The 24059-nt window shown below is 43.0% G+C and overlaps 1 protein-coding gene across 2 annotated transcripts in view; it reads right to left on the reverse strand.

Moving 5' to 3' along the window:
* Window positions 1-24059, reverse strand: part of MEI4 (meiotic double-stranded break formation protein 4) — a 145403-nt gene that overhangs the window by 47014 nt on the left and 74330 nt on the right. For both annotated transcript variants that reach the window (XM_077306299.1, XM_077306289.1), the window contains exons 2-3: window positions 11998-12243; window positions 8723-9276 (exon numbers count right to left, since the gene is read on the reverse strand). In XM_077306299.1, coding sequence (XP_077162414.1) covers window positions 8723-9276; window positions 11998-12243 — 800 coding nt within the window. The remainder of the gene's footprint in view (window positions 1-8722; window positions 9277-11997; window positions 12244-24059) is intronic.

Consider the following 24059-nt stretch of genomic DNA (forward strand, 5'->3'; position numbering starts at 1 on the left):
GACAATTTGCGGCAGAAGGGGAAAGAAGCCAGTTTTTCCAGTTGTCCTTATCCCAAATGTTCCCCTACGTTCTAGACTTTTTGGAACAGGAAGAGAAGCCTAGGTAGTAGGGTGAAGTACAGACATGGGAGCTCAGAGGGTATCAGGTGACAGTCAGCTTTTGATTTCCATCTCCAAACTTGTCACTCAGTCCCTGAAGGGAAGGACTCAGCAAAAAGTTTGGCAGACAGTTTGTACTCAGCAGCTGTTTGTTTGTCAGGAGATGAACAGATTGGGTGACTGACTCTCTTGGGTTCAGCTGAACACAGTATATTTGGATGTCGAACACGTTCACTATAAAATTCACAGCATCCCCAGAGAAGAGTGTTGATTTTTAAAAGTAGGAATGAAAAAAAAATCATTACTTAGACCCTGGGATGTTTTAGACAACAATGTTCATTCTGGAATACCATCACTGTTTGAAATTAGTCATGGTGGGATATTTGTGTAACTGAAAAAGCTTGTACTTCGTGGGGGTGAGGGTTCTGTCAGGTTCTGATGTTCTTCTGAAATATATTTCTTTAACTATATTCAACAATTTAATAATCCAGTCTAAGGAATTCTGTTGTTGCATTTGGGTTCACATCTATAATGGGGTGCAGAATGCTTTTGAGGCTGCATTATGCCAGCCAAAAACATCTGATGACAATACTATTCATTGGAATACTTGTTCCAAAACTGTCTAGTACTCAACTGTTTATACATGACTGGTGGCTGTTCATGCAGTATTTTTTTTCAATCCCCTTTTTCTTGGAATTGTTTATAACTGTTGGATCCCTCTTGTTGCGTCAACTATTAGAAGAAGAAGAGTTGGTTTTTATATGCCACTTTTCTCTACCAGAAGGAGTCTCGAAGCGCCTAACAATTGCCTTCCCTTTCCTCTCTCCACAACAGACACCCTGTGAGGTAAGTGAGGCTGAGAGAGACCTGATATCACTGCTCAGTCAGAATAGCTTTATCAGTACCGGGGTGAGCCCAAGGTCACCCAGCTGGCTGCATGTGGGGAAGTGGAGAATTAAATCTGCCTTGCCAGATTAGAGGCCACTGCTCTTAACCACTACACCAACCTGGCTTGCTTTTATTGATATGTCTATACTACATATGCTGCAAATACTGTATTCTAGCTGTCTGGAAATGCCAAAATGTAACTCACTATGGTCTAGAGAATAAATCCTAATTACTCCATTCTCCCACAAGTCTTTCCATCCTAGGAACAAATGCATGAAGCACTAGTCTAAATATACTTTATACTGATGGCTAGATGTTTGCTGCAGAGAATTCAACATTAATTTAAGGAATGAGCACTGGGAAAACTACTCAATCAGAAATGAAATATTTACATGAACTCTACTCATGAGTCAAGGCATATTATGAGCTCTCTAATAATATATGAAAATACCAGGGGACTGTTTTTGTTTTGGGGTCTTCAAGGTAAAGATCACTGTGTGAATGATATAGAAGGACAAAGGACTCACTTGTTTTACACAACTAGTAGGCTACATAATACTTCATATAATGAGTGAGTCTGCTCTTGTGACAATAGGTCAGCTGGGGATCAGGCTCACAAGATTTGCAGTAGACCATAAAAGTAATCTTGGGAAAATTTTATCACAATGTTAAGGGAGGTCAGACCAGAAGAAACTGGTGACATTACTGGCAGATAGAGATAAATGGGTAACACTACAATTGGCAAAGTTTGTGCCCCAGGTTACCAAGATACAGTCAAAATCCTCTCATGCAAGTTTGATCAATGAATAGTTCACTAGTTTTACCCTGGATCACGCATTATTATAGGAATGATAAGTTATTCTTAATTCTGATTCTTTTAGCTATAAAAGCTTATGCCTTATATGCATATCATGTACTTTAATCTAATGGATATTTTATAGGTTTTACTTGATATTACCATAAACGTATTTTGTTTGGCTTTGAGCTGATGCGATACAATGAACTGCTGGGATATACAACAGCAACAGCTCAATATGTTTGTGTCAAGAATGTGCTAAGAAGCTCATGTTTCTTCCATTCTCCTATCATGTGCTATATGCAGACTGGACATGTCCTACTTGGAACTAAAGTTTGTCATGAAGGAAGACTCAGGAAATTACTTGTCCTCTTGCTTAAGAATCAGAATTCAACTGTGATTTAAGAATCTAGGTTGAAGAAAAGACAGCAAAGCAAAATTTCTTATTTTGCTCAATATTGCAGTCTTCGCACTGTGTGTCAGGGTAGGAGAGAAGCACACACAAGCCCAAAGACCATCTTCTTTATTCAAATAACAAATGGACCAAGTTGTGCCCACAGTGTCTGAATGAAATCTCTTCCTCTGTGTATTTCTAATCGGATGGTTAGGGGTAGGTTTAGTGGGATTCTTAGGGGTAGGGTAGAACTTGTGATATGGTTAGGAAAGGCCCTGGGATGTATAAGCAATGGTTGTCATTATTCCACATGTAAGAAAAATAGCGATTTACCCCAGCATAAATTCTAAGGTTAGGGTTAGCTTAGTTATGGGTCCGGATGGGAGTTTATATGTTTAATGGAAGTGGTAGGGGTGGGGAAGAAATTGTGACATGGTTAGGATATAAAAGTTTTTATGACATAATTGTACATGTAAAAAATCAGGAATTTATATTAGTGAAAATTCTAAGGTTAGGGTTAGGGTTAGCATAGGTATGACTCTGGATGGTAAGTGTGTAGGTTTAGTGTGATTGGTAGAGGTGGGGAAGAGTTTGTGACATGGTTAAGACAGGCCATGCAATGTAAGCATTTTTATTGACATAATTCTACATGTGAGAGCCAGCTTGGTGTAGTAGTTAGGAGTGGGGACTTCTAATCTGGTGAGCCAAGTTTGATTCTGCGCTCCCCCACATGCAGCCAGCTGGGTGACCTTGGGCTCACCACGACACTGATGAAACTGTTCTGACCGAGCAGTGATATCAGGGCTCTCTCAGCCTCACCCACCATACAGGGTGTCTGTTGTGGAGAGAGAAAAGGGAAGGCAATTGTAAGCCGCTATGAGCCTCCTTTGGGTAGAGAAAAGCGGCATATAAGAAACAACTCTTCTTCTTCTTCTTCTTCAAAATGTAGGGATTTATATTAGCATCAATTCTTTGTTGTTGTAGTTAGGTGCGAAGTCATGTCCGACCCATCGTAACCCCAGGGACAATGATCCTCCAGGCCTTCCTGTCCTCTACCATTCCCCAGAGTCCATTTAAGTTTGCACCAACTGCTTCAGTTACTCCATCCAGCCACCTCATTCTCTGTAATCCCCTTCTTCTTTTGCCCACGATCGCTCCCAGCATTAGGGCCTTCTCTAGGGAGTCCTTCCTTCTCATGAGGTGGCCAAAGTTTGAGTTTCATCTTCAGGATCTGGCCTTCTAAGGAGCAGGCAGGGCTGATCTCCTCTACGACTGACCGGTTTGTTTGCCTTGCAGTCCAAGGGACTCACAAGAGTCTTCTCCAGCACCAGAGTTCAAAAGCCTCAATTCTTTGATGCTTGGCCTTCCTTATTGTCCAACTTTCACAGCCATACATTGCAACTGGGAATACCATAGCCTTGACTAAATGCATATTTGTTTGCAGGGTGATCTCTCTGCTTTTTAGGATGCTGTCTAGATTTGCCATAGCTTTCTTCCCCAGGAGCAAGCGTCTTTTAATTTCTTTGTTGACATCTGCAGTGATCTTGGAGCCCAGGAAAATAAAATCTGTCACTAACTCAATTTCTTCCCCATCTATTAGCCAGGAATTGAGAGGGCCATATGCCATGATCTTAGTTTTCTTTATGTAGGTTAGGCTTACGGTTAGCTTAATTATCAGTTGGGAAGGGGAATTTGTATGTTTAATTGGAACGATAGGGGTGGGGAGGAATTTGTGACATGGATAGGAAAGGCCATGGAATGTAAAAGTTATTTTTTTTGATAAACAATATTAAAAATTTTTTGATAAAAAATATAAAAATTTAGGGATTTTATATTACTGTAAATTCTCAGGTTAGGATTAGCATAGGTATGGATATGGATGGGGAGTGTGTAGGTTTAGTGTGATTCTTAGGGGTGGGGAAGAATTTGTGACATGTTTAGGAAAGGCCACAGGATGTAAAATATTTTTGATATAATTGTTCATATAAAAATTTAGGGATTTAATATTAGCATAAATTCTCAGTTTAGGGTTAGGGTTAGCATGGATATGAGTCTGGATGGGAAGTGTGTAGGTCTAGATAATGGAAGAATAAATGTTGGATGTTTTAAAGATTTGACTGTTATTCTGTCATCTTGTGTGATACTCTTAAAGCTGATCAGAATCGCCAAGATTTCAGTCATAAGTCCTCTTGGGACTCAATTAATTTAAAGCAATGAATTTCAGCAGCTTTAAACTTGAAAGGCACGGGGCAGACATATTCATTTTAAAAGTCACCTACCTCTGTGCAGGGAAGTTCTTGCAGTAACTGAGGAAGTTAGTATCAGCAGAACTATTCATCACACGAGGCAATATTACCCTAGTCTGTATTAATTGGGAGGTTATTAACATTGTGAATAAATAAACCAGGACAACTCACCAGAGCAGTTGTTCAACAATATTCTCACTTAAATTAATGGGAACCACACAATAGTTACTGTTATAATTAATTTTGCTGCCTCAGAAAGTATTGTATTTGCTTCCATTATTTCCCAACTCTTCAGTCTTCTTCCACTGCATTGTTTTATTAAATATAATCTGTGCCATTTGATTGAACGTTTTTTCCATAGCTCGTAATCAGCCTTGAGTCTCAGTGAGAAAGATATATATTAAGATAATAATTTCTCTTTCTTCATAATACTCCTCAGTTACAAAGACCTAAGGTTCAAGGCAAAAGCTATCTCTTCTTTGTGAGGTACTGTTTTGTACTTAATTCATTAAGGTGGCTTACAGACAGAACAAGGTCTTTTCCAATACCTGGGGCCGTTCCGCATTCATCCAAAATAGCACAATGGTTACAAATTGAAATCGCTACAGTTTTGCCGTTATGCACAACGTCGTTGACAATCTGCAACACTCTTGAAACCGATCCGCAAAAAGCGCTTCGTTGTAGCGCTTTCAGGGAAATCCCAAAAAGTGCTGGATTCCACTACAAAGGCAGGTATGCATAATGATGAATTCCACTATTTAAAATGGCGATTTTTCGTTCCGCAAACAATTTGCAACATGGATCCCGGTGCGGAATGGCCCCTGGAGTCAGCTAAGTGAAGATGCTAAGCACTGGAACCTTCTGGATGTCAAAAACAACAACAACAAACAAACAAACAACCCAATACTACTGAGCCATTGCTCTTCCACCTAATTGAATAATGTTTGCCATTGGTTTCATATTTGACAAAATAGCTCACTAACAAAAATAAACAAAAATTTCCACTTGCAAGGCTTGTGAATAATAACATAATTAACCCACAACTTCAGTCGTGATAAAGAATTTGTGTAAAAACTGCTAAAGAATATAAATGTAAAGTTGTCACCTCATTCCTGCAAATAACCTGGAGACATCATGCAGAGATGCAAAGATTAGTATATAGGAAATTGAAGCTAAGTTCACAGAAACCATTTGTTTTCAGTTGGACTTGCATGAAGCTTGACCATGTGGTAAGCCGGAAACTCAGTCCCCATCAGAGATAGAAAGAGGTGGAAATCTTGGATGCCGAGGTGGGGTCCTGGGCTTCTCTTGCAAGATTGGTGTTGGTTCAGGAGTGCAGATGGGAGCATTCTGCTGGGGAGCTGATTTACGCTTTTCCTTTGTGTTGCTTTCAGCCTTTTTATCTGGAAGCTCAGAGGTGTAATAGTACAAGGATAGTGTCACCAAGATCAGATCTACCAGGACATGAATCCAGAAGGTGAAGCCAAATGCAGCAATTTGGACGATGGAGATTTGGGAGCTTTCTCCAGGGTCTCCTAAAGCTCTGAGGCTTTAAGGGCTTTCTCCCACAATGCTGCCTTAAGTGTCAATGCCCTATCCCTCACTTTAGGAGTGAAGCACTGGCAGACCCTACATGCGCCCTTTACCCAAACAGAACAGGCAAAGCTTGTGTTTGTCAGTTTGGATCATGTTGGCTCCACACTGGGAGAATTTCTTGAAAATGGCCTGCTGAATCATAGGACAGATTCAGAAACCAATGCAGTTTCAACAATTCTAGACAAAAAATCCTGTAGCTGGAGACTCCAATAAACACGACTTTTTTCCTTTGGCAGCAAAACAGGAACTGAGGTGAGGGGGCACTGCTGTACAGGAACACGTGGTCTCTTGGTGTGAACAAACTTCTGACTTTGGTGCTCAGTACCCCCTAAAGGTAATGGTAAAGGTATCCCCTGTGCAAGCACCGAGTCATGTCTGACCCTTGGGGTGACGCCATCTAGCATTTTCTTAGCAGACTCAATACAGGGTGGTTTGCCAGTGCCTTCCCCAGTCATTACCGTTTACCCCCCAGCAAGCTGGGTACTCATTTTACCGACCTCGGAAGGATGTCATCGAGATAAAAAAAACAAATTTAAGAACAGGACTTGTCTAATTTTTGCCATTTATGGGGTGTCCCCCTCATTTTATAGGGAACTTCCTGTCGTTTGCGTTGGCCTGCTCTGTTGAATTTCCACAGGCTTGGATTAAAGGTAAAGGTAAAGATAAAGGTATCCCCTGTGCAAGCACCAAGTCATGTCTGACCCTTGGGGTGACGCTCTCTAACATTTTCATGGCAGACTCAATACGGGGTGGTTTGCCAGTGCCTTCCCCAGTCATTACTGTTTACCCCCCAGCAAGCTGGGTACTCATTTTACCGACCTCGGAAGGATGGAAGGCTGAGTCAACCTTGAACCGACTGCTGGGATCGAACTCCCAGCCTAATGGTCAGAGCTTCAGGCAGCATATTGGCTGCCTTACCACCCTGCGCCACTAGAGGCTCAGTACCCCCTCTGTGAATCAGTCGGTACCGGGCCGAGGCTCCTCCTCATCTTCCTGCCCAGCTGCTGCCTTGGGGGCTGCCCTGCTACTCTGCCACCGGCTCACCTTTGGTGCTCTCCGGTGGCCACCACAGCTGCTGCTGGCAGCACCCCCTAGCGGGCAGCAGGAAGTCTGGGGCACCGGCGGGAAAGCAAGTGGAGCAGGGGCTCCGGCAGTGGTGACATCGCTCAGCAAAAGACTAGCCCCCTCTGGGCTTCAGTAAAATTGTCAAGCGTTGACCGGTCCCCGGTGATAAAAAGGTTGGGGACCACTGCCCTAGAGGCATCTAAATGTAAAGACCAAGGTAATGGCTGGCCTGCTCATGTGCAGTCTCCATGTGGGACTGTATAGAAGATCAATGATGAAAGAGGGATTCTGCTGGTGAATTTGTATAAAAATAAACATCAATACAAAAACGAAATTAAAGTCTATAGTACATAGAATAGCAATAGGACAATGGTAAGCAGATGTTACGTACTATAGTAGACATATACTGTAGAAGATATTCAGCTCAAACAGAGGCAAAACACAGAGAAATGTCTGCTATACGAACAGACACATCACATCCAAACATTTTAATGCTTGTTTTTGGGACTTTTGCTGGGACAGGGGAGGTGACATCCTAAAACAGCTACTGGTCAAAATAGAGTAATCTCTTAGGCTTCATCTCTTCAGTTCTGCATCCTCAAAATATCTGTTTGTAGTGTGGTAGAAACATTATTTCAAGGTAACCTATATTCAACCTTGCTTTGCCTCTGAAGGACTGCACAAGTTACAGGAAGGTTCCTTAGGCTGGAGTATGACTTCAAAGTCTGCTCAGTGGATAGATGGGAGACGCATCACTATTTTGCACAGTAAATGGAAAAAAAACCCGATATCAAACTATTAAGCTACTATGCCCTCAAACCCAAATTTATTCTCAAAAATGGAAGTTAACTCTGCATTACAAAACTTTGCTTTTGAAAGTTTTTCAAATGCCCTTAAGAACACCCACTTAATTGGTTTTACGGAAACACGGCTACTATCTCAATCATCATTTAAAGGTTCGGTTAATGCGAAGCACACAGGTGCTAGGATGCAATTCAAGAAGATTAAAAAAGAGGAGCTAATACTTCTAAAATAATTTTTCTTCTTACATTGAAATGAAAGCCTGGAAAAACATTTTAAATAAGTGCATGCCATGCAAGAACACTACATTTCACAATAGTCTTTTAAATTAAGAAAGTATATCCAAATATAGAAGTTTCTTAAAATTGCATGCATGGGTCAAAAGAAAGCCAAAGCCATCTGGAGCTCTTGACACTAACACTCTACTATCAGCACTATATGAAATCAAGAATCACAAGCCGGCCCGGTTTGTTTCAGTCCAACAAGAAGACCCATCTATGCTGTATGTCTTTGTAATGCAATTTGAGGGGAGAGGAAAGGGGAACAGAGGCTGGCAAGTACAAAAAGAGGAATTTAACTTTTATGCCATGGCCTTTTAGCCAGTACAAAAAATAATCATTTGTTAATCCACTGACATAATTAGAAGCCTCCAGATCTTACCTTTCATGCAGGGTCTTAGGAGATATGGATCACTATTTTCAGTGATGTATAATACTCAAAATCACCTACTTAATGAAAATTATTTTGAAACATAATCAAAATGAGTATCATTCATGCAGTTTTGGCTTCATGCTGCAATGCTACAAATACTGAGTTTGTAGATGGCATTTTACTTACTCGATTGAGACTACTGTTGTTCAAAACGATTGCAACAAGTCTTTTTATAGATTCTTCCAGCTTTCTGAAACACTTTCCCACAATCTGATGAGAAAAGTCAGCATCACTTAATAAACTGGTGATGACAAAAACTGCCTGCTTCAGGAAAACTGAAAAAGGGAGTTCAGGAAGGCTATATGAAGTAACCAATCCATCAACTAATAGAGAGAGGGAATCTGATACTTTGCAGCAATCAATTCCAAGTTTTTTCAAATCTGTTCTCAGGCCTCCAGATTCTGTCAGTTTTTTTAGTTCAAGGATACGCTGTAGGAACTGCACGTGAACAACCAAACAATCTGTTTTAAAGGCATGGTAAGGAGTCAGTATTGGATGCACACTTAACAGGACAGATGCAGAACTGTTGTTACAACATTCACTTGGGGTGGACGTAGGCAAGTTCTCCAGAGGATCAGCAAAACAGTAAATTGAAACATCACATCCAGAATCTTCAAAATGGTCGGCACAATCTTCTGTATTGGTAGACAGAACAGCCTCACCTGTGTCAGCTGAATCCCCTGAAACACAAGAACAAAGTCAGAGTAGTGTGGTGATTAGAGTAGAAGCTGACAGAAGTCACTAAGGTGGGGCCAGTCACTCTCCAAATAATTACAAGTAGCTCTCTGAGCCTCCTCTAATGCTACTCTAATCACTTACTCCTCTTTCCCTTCAAAGTTAATCGCGTCATCCTCTCTCCTTTCTCTTTTGCGTGAAGAAGTGGCACATGCATGTAACTTTGCTCTGAATTGGAAAATTGAAAGCACCATCACCCTTTCCCATCTGCCTCTTCTCTGTGCTTGGAAACAATCTCCTCCTGGATGGGAAAGGAACATGCCATGGACTCCCCCCCCCCCCTGCATCAAAATTGTTATCTGCTTATTTCATGGAAAATATAGAAGCAACTGTGTATTTTCCCACTACAGGGTGTTATGATGGCGGTGTGCGTGTGATATGGCTTGTTTTAGGAAAACAGGTTTTATCACCTGCTATGAGCTTGCTCTGAAATGTTGTAATTTTTTTGCAAGTTGCCATTTTCTGAATGGCTCCACCCACCAAGCTGCCATTTTGTGACTTGTATCTCTTGAAAACAATTAAGCAACTTCCAGAAACAGAAAGCCTGTCCTTTCCTGGAATAGACATCTGGACTAAGACTGGTGAAACTAAACTCTGAAGCTCACTGGGTAATTGCAACAGCACTGTGAATTTCAGTTACAGAAAACATTATTTTATATTGCTTCAATTATAAATTTTAACAAAGCCTTACTGAAAAGCTATGTGCCCAAAGTTTTCTCCTTTGTCAGAAATCTGTTTACTGGTAAACATACACCAATATATGTTATACCTGTTCCTTAGTGTTATTGCAACTTTGGTGATATTCTGAGGATTCTTCCCTAGTCCAACTAGTGGTTCATTGCAAATGTGTGTTAAGTTGTATTAGAAGAAACCACACTTTTTTGTGTTAAGTGAGAACAGGCTATCCAGTACATCAAACTAGTATACTTAGTCCTATTCCTTTTGATCAGTTATACTTTCACTTGTTAAAAATTGAGACATGCTTTCTAGTCAAACAAAATGGAAGATTTTCCTTAAACATGTACATATCACTATCTGGTTATTTAGAAAAAAAATAAGCAGGAAGAAGCTGAGTTGTGAGTAAGCCAACTGCTAGGAATGTTTCTGGGAGAGAGCCAATATGGTTTCTCCAAACTGAGCACAGTGTGGGCCATGATTTGAGACCTCTGAACACTTCGTAGGTAAGTGTTGAACCCTTCCTAGAGAAGAATCGTGTACCGGGCAGTTTAGGAATGAACAAATCAGATGATCTCTTTTCTGCGAGCTGCCATGGAAACAGGAAAAGTGGCAGCCTCAGATTAGGTTTTGCTCCAAACAGGAATCTACTTGTAAGAGTCAATATTTGGGATGGTGTCTTGTGATGCTAATCCTTATGCAGAGCTATTATAACATGGGTTGTCAAACAACAGAGTTGCCAGTTAAAGGTACTTATATAAAACAGTTTATATAAATGCACAACAATAAAATGTGCTAAAAGAGTACCTAGACATTATGCTTGGATAATTTGAGAGTAGGTGTTTCATTAGGTAAATTTAGAAAAAAAACCTCTCAGTATTAAAAAGACTCTCTTTTACTTTGATGCAAGTGAACCAATAACTGAACAACCATTCCAAGCAAAAAGAAATTCACAAGCAATAGAATCCAATGAAAAAGAAAAAGGAAGGTGACAGTATTCACTGAACACCAGATTGCACTTCACAGGAGATGTGATTGATTTTACTTGCTGTGCGCTTCAGTTGCTTGGCTGTTTCAGAAACATCTCAGCAAGTGATGCTAGTTTTTATAAATAAAGGTTTTAACAATATATAATGTTAGAACGTGATCTTTATATTCACATTTCCTTCATTGTGATGCACTGGGCAAAGACACAAGTTCAGTGCCTTAAAAAAGGGAAATGTCCAGATTAGCTCAAACACCTGAGAAGTTGTGAAAATCTGGGGGAAAGACATGGGAAACTGCCACAGTCCAGTTTTGTCTAGTGGGAGGCAGAAAGGTTCAAAAAGCTCAACCCACCTCCTTTAGTGCTTGATGTACATACACTCATCGCTTCAAACATACTTTTTTCTTGAACAGCAAAGACAGCATTTATTTTTATATTTCTGTCAAGTTACAGCTGACTTATAGTGTTTTCAAGGGTTTTCATAGGATTTTCAAGGCATGAGACATTCACAGATGCTTTTCCACTGGATGCCTCTGTGTAGTGATGCCAGACTCCCTAGGTGGTCTCCTGTTTCAGTACTAGCCATGGCCAACCATGCTTAGTTTCTAGGATCTTATGAGAGCAGGCAAACCTGGCCTAACCAGGTAAGGGTAAAAATGAGAAAGGGGATTACAAGATAGTTGGTACTTAAATTTTTACCTCTTTACCCTCTCAGGTTTTTTGCTGCTAGAGGCCAATGGATCCTGCTGAAACATTGGTGGGGTGACTGACTGATGCTGAATCCTGCTGTGCTGCATGGGATGCTGTCCTGGACAATCTGACTCTCGGCTGTGACTTTAATGCAAGGATCCACAGAAGGAAGTGGCAGGTACTAAACCACACTTCTTTCAGCTTGCTCTGTTTGCAGGAGGACTGAATTCAACCTATTTCACTTTTTATTTTAAATATAAGTTGTAAACAATACACAATGCCTGGAATTCATTCAAACAAGGCTTCAGAAACTTACTGTTTTCCAAACAAAACCCTGAAGAAAGTTTGCTCAAATACAGCTGCTGCCTTAAACGATGAACTTCAGCCTCCAGCGCCTCAGCTTTCGCCTTCCACTTGGAATCCGATCCAGATACAATCTTGGCCAGGTGCTCTGTATATTCTCTGCTACTTCTATCTGGTGGCTTTGAGCGGATAATAGCTAAAGCCAGTGCCAGCTGTGAGATTTTCAAGTACCATGCCACATCCTCTCTATCTTTTACTTCTGTCAAGGCCAAAAGAGAAACCTTATTACAGATATTTTCCATAATAAAAAGTTCTCATAAGTTTTATTTTTCCCCCTGGAGGAAAATCAGTTTTCCTAACCCTGATGAGGCCTTCGATCAATCAAAAGATACAACCGCCCACAGGAAGAGAATGAAATATTTACAAGTAGTACCAATATGACATCAAAAATAAAATGTAGCCTGACACTTTTAAAGTCATAGAAAGAATTGTAGGAGTCTTTAATAACATACACTTGGTGGGGGGAAGCTGCTATAAAGTTATAGATACATTTTTTGCTTTTACAAATTAAAACATCACTGAATTCAGTGGGAATACTGCCACAGTAGTAAAGTTCTGTGATCACACTCCTTGGATGGGTAAGGCAGAGAACTGCTAAGATGCAGGACGATAGGGTTATGACTCAAGGAGTCCATTCCTAAAGCTTTTCTGAGGAACAATCTGAAGGACATCCAGACTAAGGAAGAGGACTTAACACTTGATTCTGAACCCTGAATCTATTCACAAAATGAACTTGAACCCACCCTCTTATCAACCCCAAATGAGCAAAGGAAAAGATTCAAAGTCTTTTGTATTGCACTAATATATAGGGTAGCAAGCTTTCATGGTATAGAAGGAATTTGAACTTGGGTCTTCAAGATCCTAGACTTCTTGAACCCTAAACACTGCACCACACTGACTCTCTTCCTTCCCTTTTCCCTGGGAAAAGTCTGGCCAAGCAGAAGTTGTGCAGGAGCAAGTCACTCAAGTGAGCTGCTGCTGGTCCCATGTAAGTTGTGTAGTATCAAGTCAAAGTCATTACCATGCCAGTGTGAGTTGCACAAACTGCACAGCTGCAAGTTGCTGCTGGGCTGGCTCTGATTAGTCCTCCCGCCAGGATGGAGGTGGTAGTGGACTAAGAGGCCAGGATGGAGATGATAGCGGACTAAGAGGCCAAAATTGTCTTGGAAAGAGCCCTCCCACCTGCCTTTTACAGACAGAAATGAAGCTTTGAAGGCAGATAATACTGTTGCAGTTGTCTAGATCTTAGAGGGCATCCTTTTCTTAAAGATATATCAATCTCTTCAGTAATTTTGGGGAGTTTTTACTTGAAATTGTAGTGTTTAAAAAACCTTCATTAACTTGGGTCTCAGAGCTGGGACAATTCCCATTATCCCTCAACAAGTGGGCAAGAAGGGAGTCCCTAGGTAAAGACCTAGTCCTCCATAGCTTCCTTCTCACATCCTAAAAATCTATAATCTCCCCTTTGGAGTTTGTCCCTCTGTGGGGTCAGTCTTCTTCCTGCCTCAAAAAGGGGTGGGGGGTGGGAAAGAACACTTTTGCTTTTTGGCTGTCCCAGTCTTTTTTTTCTTTTAGGTGTGAAAATCTAGCAGATGTGTAAGATGGTAAATCTTCTGTTTTACTTTGGCCAGAAACATTTGCATCTGTAAGTACAGGTGCCAGAACAGAAATGTTCTGTACTTGGGGATGATAATTCATCATCATCTGGCACCTTTTCTTTTTGATCAGCTCGCATCTAAATATCGCCTTTCAGACAGAGCACAAATCTAATGGTTGAATTATTGGGGTGAATTCTAGGATGGAGAACATTTCTTCACAGACCTAGGAAAAATAGTATCAAAGAGGCATTGTGGCATAAGTAAATTGGGTTCAGTTCTCCATCCCAGACTCTTCCTCTGCCTCAAAAGAACAAGGCTAAGTGGCATAAGGTTCAGTTCCGTTCCCAGGTCTAATCTTCCACCACTGAAATCACTAAACACCGACCTTTGCTTTCTGCCCAGACAACTCCCCTCCCTACTTAGGAACTTCTCCAGCTGATGGATAAGGCAACATATGAAACTTTCTGTCCTGCTTTTCTAAATCTCTCCCTCTCTCCCCCTCCTCCTGATCTCCCTTCCTTTGTTCCAAATATCACTCAGAGAGAAACCACTGAACTTGCCCTTCTCCCAGTCCCCTCCTTCGCTGTGTACACTGAATGCTTATAGCACCACCAAGAGTGGGTTCCAACTTTGGTCTAACCTGAAAGTGGACACGTGTAGCATAATTGGGGTAGGTCATCATAGGGTTAATCTGACTGGCTTGTTGTTATTTACTCCTCAAAAGAAGAGAAGAGCTGTATTTTAATATCAACTTTTCACTACCCAAAAGAGTCCCCAAACAGCTTATGAACACCTTTTCTTTCTTCCCCCCACCACAGACATCCTGTGAGATAGGTGGGGCTGGGAGAGCTCTAACAGAATACTCTGCAAAAACAACCCTAAGAGAACTGTAACTATCTCTAGGTCACCCAGCTGCCTGCATTTGGAAGAGAGGGGAATCAAACTCGGGCAGAGCCTGCATGGGCCTTTTGATCCACCTCCAGTCTGAATAAATTTCCTCTATCTACACTGAATTTGATTTCCGCTTTGATTTTGGGTGCTTTAAATTTTCCCTCTGCAACATGTATGATTGAGCTGCGATATCCATGAGCGGATATAACTCCATATAACTGATCAAGCCGCTGAGGTAGAGAAGCATTCTTGGCTGGGTGCCAGTTTAAAGACTTCTTGGTTCCCGATTGCAAATTTTGTCTCCCAAGTTTTATTTTTGCCCTCCTTTTGGAATCTGTTTTAAAGTGACTGCGCTCCAGAATCCCACACTTCTATCAGCAGAGATTTGTCTTGTTCTCTGAGAGGCTGCTGCTGGCTCCGCTCGGCTCTCCTCCCCCCTGCTCGTTAAGAAAAGGAAAGAAAGAGACGAGCAGCCTTGTGCTGTCACTTGGCTTCTCCACCGGCAGTCAAAAGAGAAGAAATAATAATGCCGGCTGGACTTCACACACACCCTCCCCCCTCCCCCTCTGAGCTTCCCCAATCAAGTGAAGAACACTTTCTGTTTCAAGTCGGGGGAAAGCAATGAGCAATGAGGGTTCAAATCGATATGAATTCAGCAAGATCAACAATGGAAAAAACAAAGTAAGTGCAGAACCAGCCCTGGTTCTCCAAATTAGAGTGCTGCCACTCCTAACCATTACACCATGCCAATTCTCAAAAGCTTGTATGATTCTACAGGCCATCTAATTTCCTCTAGCTGAAACACAATCCATTGGTCTTTTAATCTTTCAGCCTTTTTTTGTCCAAGGAATCTGTAGGTGGATTCACATGTACCTCTGCTTTTTAAGTAACAGATTCCAAGAAGAAGAATGGGATGGGCTTAGAGGTTCACTTCACTTGCAGAAACAAGGATCCAACTCTTTTCTTTCTTTTAATTGGAAGTGAGAGTCTTGCTATTATATGCCAGATACAGTACACTGTCTTTTGCTGACAGTAATATTGAGTTGCAGTACAAATTCAACAAGGCTCTTCTTAGGGATTGAACTTGTTTTTTTCTTTCCCTGGCAGGGCTTATCTTAACATCACTCGCAGCGTCGCGGGCGCCGCGGACTAAATAAAATGGTAAGGGGTTCTGGGGCGGGATGTGTCTGGGATGAGGAAGGGTCCGGATTGGACCCTTCCTCTGGACAGACAATCGGAGGGACCAATCGGCAGGCGCTTTGTGCCTGCCGATTGGTCCCTCCAATTTCCAGCCCCGAGCAACCGCAAGCCGCGTGCAGCGCAGCTTGCAGTTGCTCCTTTGCTGGCGGCCGGACGCGTCGGGAGGTGCAAAGTGCCTCCCAACGCATTAGCCCGCTGCCTGACACTGCCGCCAACACTTCGCCCCCCCCACCAGCCAGCACCCACCGCCACAGAAGCCAACCCGCCGCCACAGGGACATTGCCAAGCTCCTGCGATGCCACCCACAGCGAATCCAGCCTGCCACCAACAAAACAGGTACGCACCCGACCGAGAGGACGACCCCGGCCTTGCTAAGCAGGCCCGCACAGCCCCGCCGCCCTCATGGCGCGCCCTGCTAGCGCCCGCTGCATTTTGACTGCAGCAGGCTTATTTACTAGTAGATACAATAAAATGAAGAATCTATGAGTCCAGATAGCCTTTTAAACATAGGAGGCAGAAGAAGCAAGCTGATTCCACAAACTGCAGGACAGAAGAATTTAATCACTGTAGTGCTTTTCAATAATTTAATCTTTTGAATAGGCATGTTCTCAATATTCTACAAATCAAAAGAGTGCAGCTAAAATGGGGTTTGGATATTTCACAAGCTCATTTTCAATAATATTGCTTTTCTTCAGTGGCTAAGCCCTGTAATTATGAAACATAATCATGTCAGTGTCCAAATATGCAATCATGTTTGGAACCATATGCTGATTCAATGCATGAATTATTTTTGTGATACCACTGAAGTATATGGCACTTTAGAAAGTAATGGAGGGGAGGGGAGGAAAGACAGGTCACTGATGAAGTTATGGTCTAAACCAGTGGTCCCCAACCTTTTTATCACCGGGGACCGGTCAACGCTTGACGATTTTACTGAGGCCCAGGGGTGGGGGGAGGTAGTCTTTTGCTGAGGGACGTTGCCGCCTGAGCCCCTGCTCCATTTCCTTTCCCACCGGCACCCCTGACTTCCCACTGCTCACTGGGGGGTGCTGGCAGCAGCAGCTGTGCAGTGCCATGCTAAAGGAGAGCCCCAGCCATGGTGGCCTCTGGAGAGCACCAAAGGCAGCAGAGTGGCAGGGCAGCCCCCGAGGCAGCAGCCAGGGAGGAGCCTGAGGAGGAGCCATGGCCCAGTACTGACTGATCGACAGACCGGTCCCGGTCCCCGGACCTGGGGTTGGGGACCTCTGGTCTAAACTAACAGGGAAGGAATGACAGAGGGGAAGAAAATAAGGCCAGAAATCTGGGTGTGACCCTTGATGCCTCACTGACTATGGAGGCTCAGGTCAAGAGAGTAGTAGGCCAGGCATTTTTCCAGGCTCGACTACTAGTGCCCTACCTGTCCCCTGACCACAGTGATCCATGTGACAGTCACCTCCAGAATGGATTTCTGTAACTCGCTCTACGCAGGCCTGCCCTTGTCCTTAATTCAGAGATTTCAGCTGGTGCAAAATGAGTGTCCTCACTGCCACACCTTGGAAGGCCCATATCCAGCCTGTGCTGAGGCAGCTGCACTGGTTGCCAATTGCTGTCCAGATCAGGTTCAAGGTTCTGGTTTTGACCTTTAAGGCCTTATGCAGGTTGGGACCCACATACCTGAGGGACCGCCTGTTGCCCTATGTCCCCCGCAGGGCTTTACGCTCCACGGGGGAGAACTTCCTGGTCGTTCACGGCCCTAGGGAAGTGAACCTTTTCAGTCCTGGCCCCAACCTGGTGGAATGAGCTCCCGGGTGAGCTGCAGGCCCTGCGGGATTAACCAGCTTTCCGCAGGGCCTGCAAGACGGAGCTCTTCCCCAGGTTTTTGGTTGAGGCCAGGGTCAGCAAATGAGAGCCAGCACCCCCCCCCCCCGGGTCTAGCAGGTTATATCTCCTCCCCATCGTCCCTGCCGCTCTGATAGCAGGGGGTGGGAATAATGAGAGTTATGATGGGATTGTTTTAAAGTCTTTTAATGGGTATTTTAATGGGGACGAAGACTACTGTTACCCGCAACGAGCCTACGGGGAGTGGCGGGAAATAAATCTAACAACAACACAGCAACAACAACAACAACAACAATACAAAAGGAAGGATGATAGAAAAAGAACAGGCATGAATCCGTTGCATATGCTTAAGGTTTAAGATTCTGCCAGAGGCCACCAATGCTATCCTAAGAATATTTTCCTAGTAATAAGGCCTGGAGAATAGACCCAAATAAGTAGTAGAGCAGCTGCTATCTAAAAGATTGTCAATATCAATAAGGACACTAAAACCAACAACACAATTCTCTGTGTTTATTGTGTTAGAATAACACTTGATAACTGTCCAACTACACAGCAGCTCTGCTGATTTTCTCCCGTTTTGAAACTCCCCTACAGAATTTTTGCTATCTTTCTTGAAAATGTTAGCAGTGGTAACACTGGCAAACAGTCCGCACATGGCACTTCATTCATTCAGCATTTCAGAAGAGGAATTTAGAGAACCTGAGATGAGATTCATTCGTTTCACCTAACATTCAGTGTTGTTTAGAGGGAAAATGAAGTAGGTGTCAGTTTACATTTACTGCCTTCCTGAAATATATTTCAGTCCATTGTAACACTATTTAAGCAGTTAAGGACTTAGTTTTACAGGCTGCAGCATACACAACAATCACATGCCAATCCAGAAAGGAAACATTGCGCTGGAATTCCATGCAACTACTCAGACTCTCTTAGGATCAAGGAACTTCAGTAGCCAGATTGAGAGAGTCTTTGCTTGTGGCTTTCTAACCTTGCTCACGGTGTTTATCGAAACAACTGGCGGTTTGAGAAAGACTGGGGGAAAACAAGGGAAACCCCAGAAGGTGCACGAATTGACCATGATGCTGTGAAGAATCAAGGGGGGGAAAACATTTCCCAGCATTGAGCACACGGTGAATAACACGCATGGAAATGGCCTCTGAGTGGGTGGCAAATGCAGCTTGCCCTCTAGGACACGTTCACATCACTTCTGCAAAAACACTGGAGATGCTTACTGTTCAGCACTCAGCTTGCCATTTCACGAACTGCAGCAGCCAAGGTCCATTTCCAACAGGCAACATATGGGGTTTCTATTCCCTGAGTGGGTAATAAGTTCTAGGCTTCCGGGTTACACTTTCCACGAGATTAGTAATGCTTGCTTTATTTTGAAATGCACTGGAGTATAAGGGAAGGAAATGAGACATCCCTACAGAGCAGCAGATTCAAACTCCATAGTTTGGTTGAAAGGGCTGCTGCGGACCAAATAGCAGCATTCCTGGAGGAAACTTCAGCTCTTGACCCATTTCAGTCCGGCTTCCAGCCTGGACATGGAGTAGAGTCATCGCTAGTCGCCCTGACAGACGACCTCCGACGCCAGCTAGACTGAGGCGGGCCAGCGCTACTCATACTATTAGACCTGTCAGCAGCGTTTAATATAGTCAGTCATGAGCTCCTAGCTCACCTCCTAGCCGAAGCTGGGATATGGGAAACGGCCCTTAAATGGGTGATTTTCTTCCTCTGGGGTTGCGGACAGAGGGTAGCGATAGGAGAGAGAGGGTGTTTCCGCACAAGGACCAATGTTGCCAATTGGTCCCACAAAGCGGAAATGCTATTTTAAAAAGTGCAATCTCGGCATTACGCATACCTACTTTTTTAGTGGAATCCCTTTAAGCGCTACAACGAATCGCTTTTTGCGGGGCTGATTCAGGAGTGTGGCAGATTGTGTGCGACGTCTTGCGGAACTGCAAATTAGTAGCGTTTACAATTTGCAAGCCTTCTGCTACATTAAAGTCATGCGGAATGGCCCAGAGTATCTAACTATCACGAGCTCCCATGTGGAGTCCCACAAGGAGCAGGCCTTTCTCTGATCTTATTTAACATCTTTATGTACCCTCTGGCTGGTACGGAGGCTTGGGCTGGGTTGCCACCTTAACTATCCCCCAGAATCCTTAGCCAGATGTCTGGAACCAGTGATGAAATGGATCAAGCAGAGTTGTCTGAAGATCAACCCTGTGGTTGGGTAGGCTGGGACCATGAGAGGAAGCGTGTCTGCCCATCCTGGACAGTGTGCAGCTCTCAGCAATTCACTCCGCCAGGAACCTGGGCATGATCCTGGATGCTTCCCTTACAATGGAAGCCCAGGGCACAAAGGTAGCACTGCTGGCATTCTACCACTTCCGCCAAGCCAAGCTACTAGCACCCTACCTGACCCTAGAACACCTAGCCACAGTGATCCATGCAACAGTCATATCTAGGCTGGACATCTGCAACTGGCTCTATGCAAGCCTACCCTTATCCTTGATCTGGAAACTACAACTGGTGCAAAACACTGAAGCCAGGATTCTCACTAAAACATCATGGAGATCCCACATCCGGCCAGTACTCCAACAACTCGGCTGACTCCCAATTGAATTCCGGATTAAGCTTAAAGTTTTGGTAATTACCTTTAAGGCCATACACAGTCTGGGCTCACTGTATTTCAGAGACCGCCTCCCTGCCTATACCCCCAAAAGAGCCTTCCGCTCTGTCATCTCTAAATGGCTGCTGATCTGGGCCCCAAAGAAGCATGCTGGACCTCAACAAGGGCCAGTGCCTTCTCGGTCCTGGACCTCACCTGGTGGAACAAGCTCCCTGAGGATATCAAAGCCCTAACTGAACTTCCACAATTCTACAGGACCTGCAAAAGGGAGTTCCTCCACCAGGCATTTGCTTGAGGCTGACTGACTCAAAACATCAGCTGTTCCATCCCCGCCCAGATGCCCCTTCCATGACTGAACAATCTGACCTCCCCAGGGATATGTCAGTGTAGTTCTGATGAAATACTGTTCAGGTTGACATACTATGTTATGTTATGATTGTTATCTGACAGATTGTCATAATGTTCTATGTAACTATTTTTACAACGTTCTACGAAAACCACCCAGAACTGTACAGAAGGGCATTATAAAAATCCAATAAATGAATGAATGAATGAATGGATGTTAGTCACTTACTATTTGTCATTTCAAGGCTCTCCAACACACAATTCCCTCCTCCCTTGTGGAAGTTACTTTAAACCCCAAAATGATACTCACAAAATACCTATTCCTCTTGATTAACAGCAGTTTGATTAACTTCCCTGGATAAAATTCTGTATCAGCAGTGATCTGCCACTAGGTCATTGCTGGAGGCAGGGTACAGGGACTGCATCATCCATATGTTTAAAGATCTGTCCTGGTTGCACAATTCAAATTTCTGGTTCTTATCTTTAAAGCTCTAAATGTCATAGGGCCAATGTACCCAAGGGCCTATACTGTCCAGACTGCCAGTTAAGATTTTCCTCTCCAGCCCCCTATCTGAGTTGAGGCAGGTGGCCATCAGAGACAGACCCTTCTCAGGAGCAGCACTAAACCTACAGAAAGACTTTCTCTCCCAAGTCAGTTTGATGCAGTGGTTAGGAGTGCGGACCTCTAATCTGGGTTCGATTCTGCACTCCCCCACATGCAGCCGGCTGGGTGACCTTGGGCTCACCACAGCACTGATAAAACTATTCTGACTGAACCAGTTATATCAGGGCTATCTCAGCCTCACCTACCTCACAGGATGACTGTTGTGGGGAGAGGAGAGGAAAGGCGAATGTAAACTGCTTTGAGACTCCTTCGGGTAGGGAAAAGCAGCATATAAGAACCAACTCTTCTTCTTCTTCTTCTTCCTCTTCTTCTTCCTCTTCCTCTTCTTCTTCTGCGTGTTGCCTTTCATTTAGGCACCAGCTCAAAATGTTTTGGTTGTCTTGATCCAAACAGCAGCTCTAAGTCTGGCAACAATTCTACCTCTAGCGGTATGTTCTTCAGGACCAGCAGGACTGATCTCCTTATAACAGCCTGCACAACCTCTTCGTATTCAACATTTTATGTGGGGTAGGATATTAATCCAAAGGAGGCAGACTATTTGCAAACTTTTTGGATTACTTTAACATTCATGTCTGAGGTATGTCAGCTGTAGGGTGAAGTGATTCTATTCACAAAGGCCTTCTTGGCATGCACATTTCCTCAGCTCGAACTTCAAGCTGCAGCTAAAGTCCTCAGGGCCCACACTTTTCCCCGTTTGCCTCCTACACATGGCTCCATTTCTCACTTTACATGCAGCTGTACTTTCTTCAGCTTGCACGCCTGCAAATTCCTTCTCCAGTAACTCTCCCAAAACTGGGTCTTTTCCTTTACGACCCGATTAAGAATACTAAGGATTGTATTCCAAGTCCAAGAGATTCTGCACACCAAGTACTTAACTTTTCAGCCAACTCACACTTCTGTGTCTCTGCTTCTATCAGCCTCTTCCAAAAGCAAACTGTTTTTTTTTAAAAACATAACTCCAGATATCCAGCCCTCTGCCTTCAACTACCCTCTTTCAAGATCCGATAGACCCTTGAACAAGACTGTCATCTGGCTGTCTTGTCACATCATGACATATAGATATATTGTGTTTTTAAAATTCATTTAATGCCAAGAATTAATATTTTTTAACATTTGCTGCCCTTGGGACTCTGAATGGGATAGAAAGGTGGCACAGAAATATTTTCAACAAATTAATTAAATAAATGAGGCTATCACATTTTCCTATTATATCTTTATAAGAACATGCACCATATTTGCAGAATAAATGAATATCACAATGAACAGTCACAATGAACAACAATGGAAAGGGGGAGAGGGACTTGAGGTAATGATATTCATTGTAAAAAAGAGGGTGTTAACACTTTATCCCCATTGTAAAAATGACATGTGACAGTATATGCAAGAGACTCTGGGAATATAGAGTCCTCAGTCTTCTACTACCCCAGAAACATCTATGTTTTATGAAGTAAATTGAAGCAAGGAAATTATTTGAAAAACTGTTCTGAGTTGAGGAAATGGAGAAGAAATCACACTTGAAACAAAGAATTGATTAAACTAAGCAATATATTTCACTCAGGAAATCTTATCCAATAGAGAAAACTGACTAAAAGCTAACAGCCTTTATCTAGGGATTAGGACAATAGTTCAGAGTCATTGACATTTCTTTAAAACAACAAACTCAAGTAGCACAGAATTTCAAACACCACAGCATCAATATGAGCTGAACAAGATGAAACTGGATTGAAAAGCAAACTATTGGGTAACAAATATTTAAGTCTCTGGAACAATGTTTAGTTGCATAGGTTACTCTAGGATTTCCATTCTCCACTACTGGTCACCTTGAAGGATCATTGTCCTAGTGACTGTATCAGCTCAGGTTTTATTTTATGAACACAAGAGAAGAATTTTGGGCTTCTTTACACATAAGCTCTGAAAGCTGATCAGAAGTGAGTGCACACATTTTTATACTATTCTTTTTGCACCAAACTGATAGCCAAGTGGCCAAATCAGGGTTCCTTTGCCGAGCCCCAATAAATCACACCGAGAGAAAAACTTTTTCTATATTTTTACTGCAGAAGAACTAAAGACACAGAAGGGTTCCCAAATCTGTGCAGAGAACAATAGGATTACATTGTGTTAAATACCCTTCCCTTGGTGGGAAAAGATGATGCCTTGCAGGATGAACTAAATCCTGGGGTCTCCACCTACCCATTCCACCTCCCAGGAACACCCCACAGCCCTTATGCCAACCTTCCAAAAAAATGCTTGCATGCTTTCCCTCCCAACCTCCAATTGTTTACATAAACAGCAGTGACATACTCTTCTTCCATTTCTCTAAACTTGAGAAGGACTATCTCAGTTATAAAATAAACTTTGGTTTTGCGAGAGAGCTTATCTAAAACTACATTCCAGAGAGGAACAGGCTGTTTTCTCTGCCTGGTAAAAATCAAAGACTTGAATCAGGCCAGGTCGTAGAATTACAGCCAATCACTAATAACTATGTGATCAATCAGAAGGTTGCAATCATTTTCTTTACCATCAGTCCATCAAACCCCTTCACAGTAGGTCAGATCCTACAAATTCAGAATCTTCTGTTCTCAAGCTCTGGCTTCTTCTCCAGTACATTCCCTTGTTATTTGATCTCTGGTGTTGGGCTTCAAGTGGATCTAGTTGCAGCCTATGTTGTGCCATGGACAGACCACTATGCCCTGAAGGCCCAGCTTCCACTACCTCCCCATATAGGCAGAGGGCTTATTTATGCCTGCCTGAATTAGTGAGTCATTTTAGTGGATAAAAATTTTAGTGGATAAAACCTTCCTCCAGTGGCTAATACGGAAAGGGAGCTAGAGACCCCTTGGCTGCTTCTGGAGGGGTGCTTTGACAGCTTCAGGTTCTTTACTGAAACCAAAGTAGATAGGTTGTTG

The sequence above is a fragment of the Paroedura picta genome, chromosome 1, assembly GCF_049243985.1.
Source record: "Paroedura picta isolate Pp20150507F chromosome 1, Ppicta_v3.0, whole genome shotgun sequence".
Taxonomy (NCBI): domain Eukaryota; kingdom Metazoa; phylum Chordata; class Lepidosauria; order Squamata; family Gekkonidae; genus Paroedura; species Paroedura picta.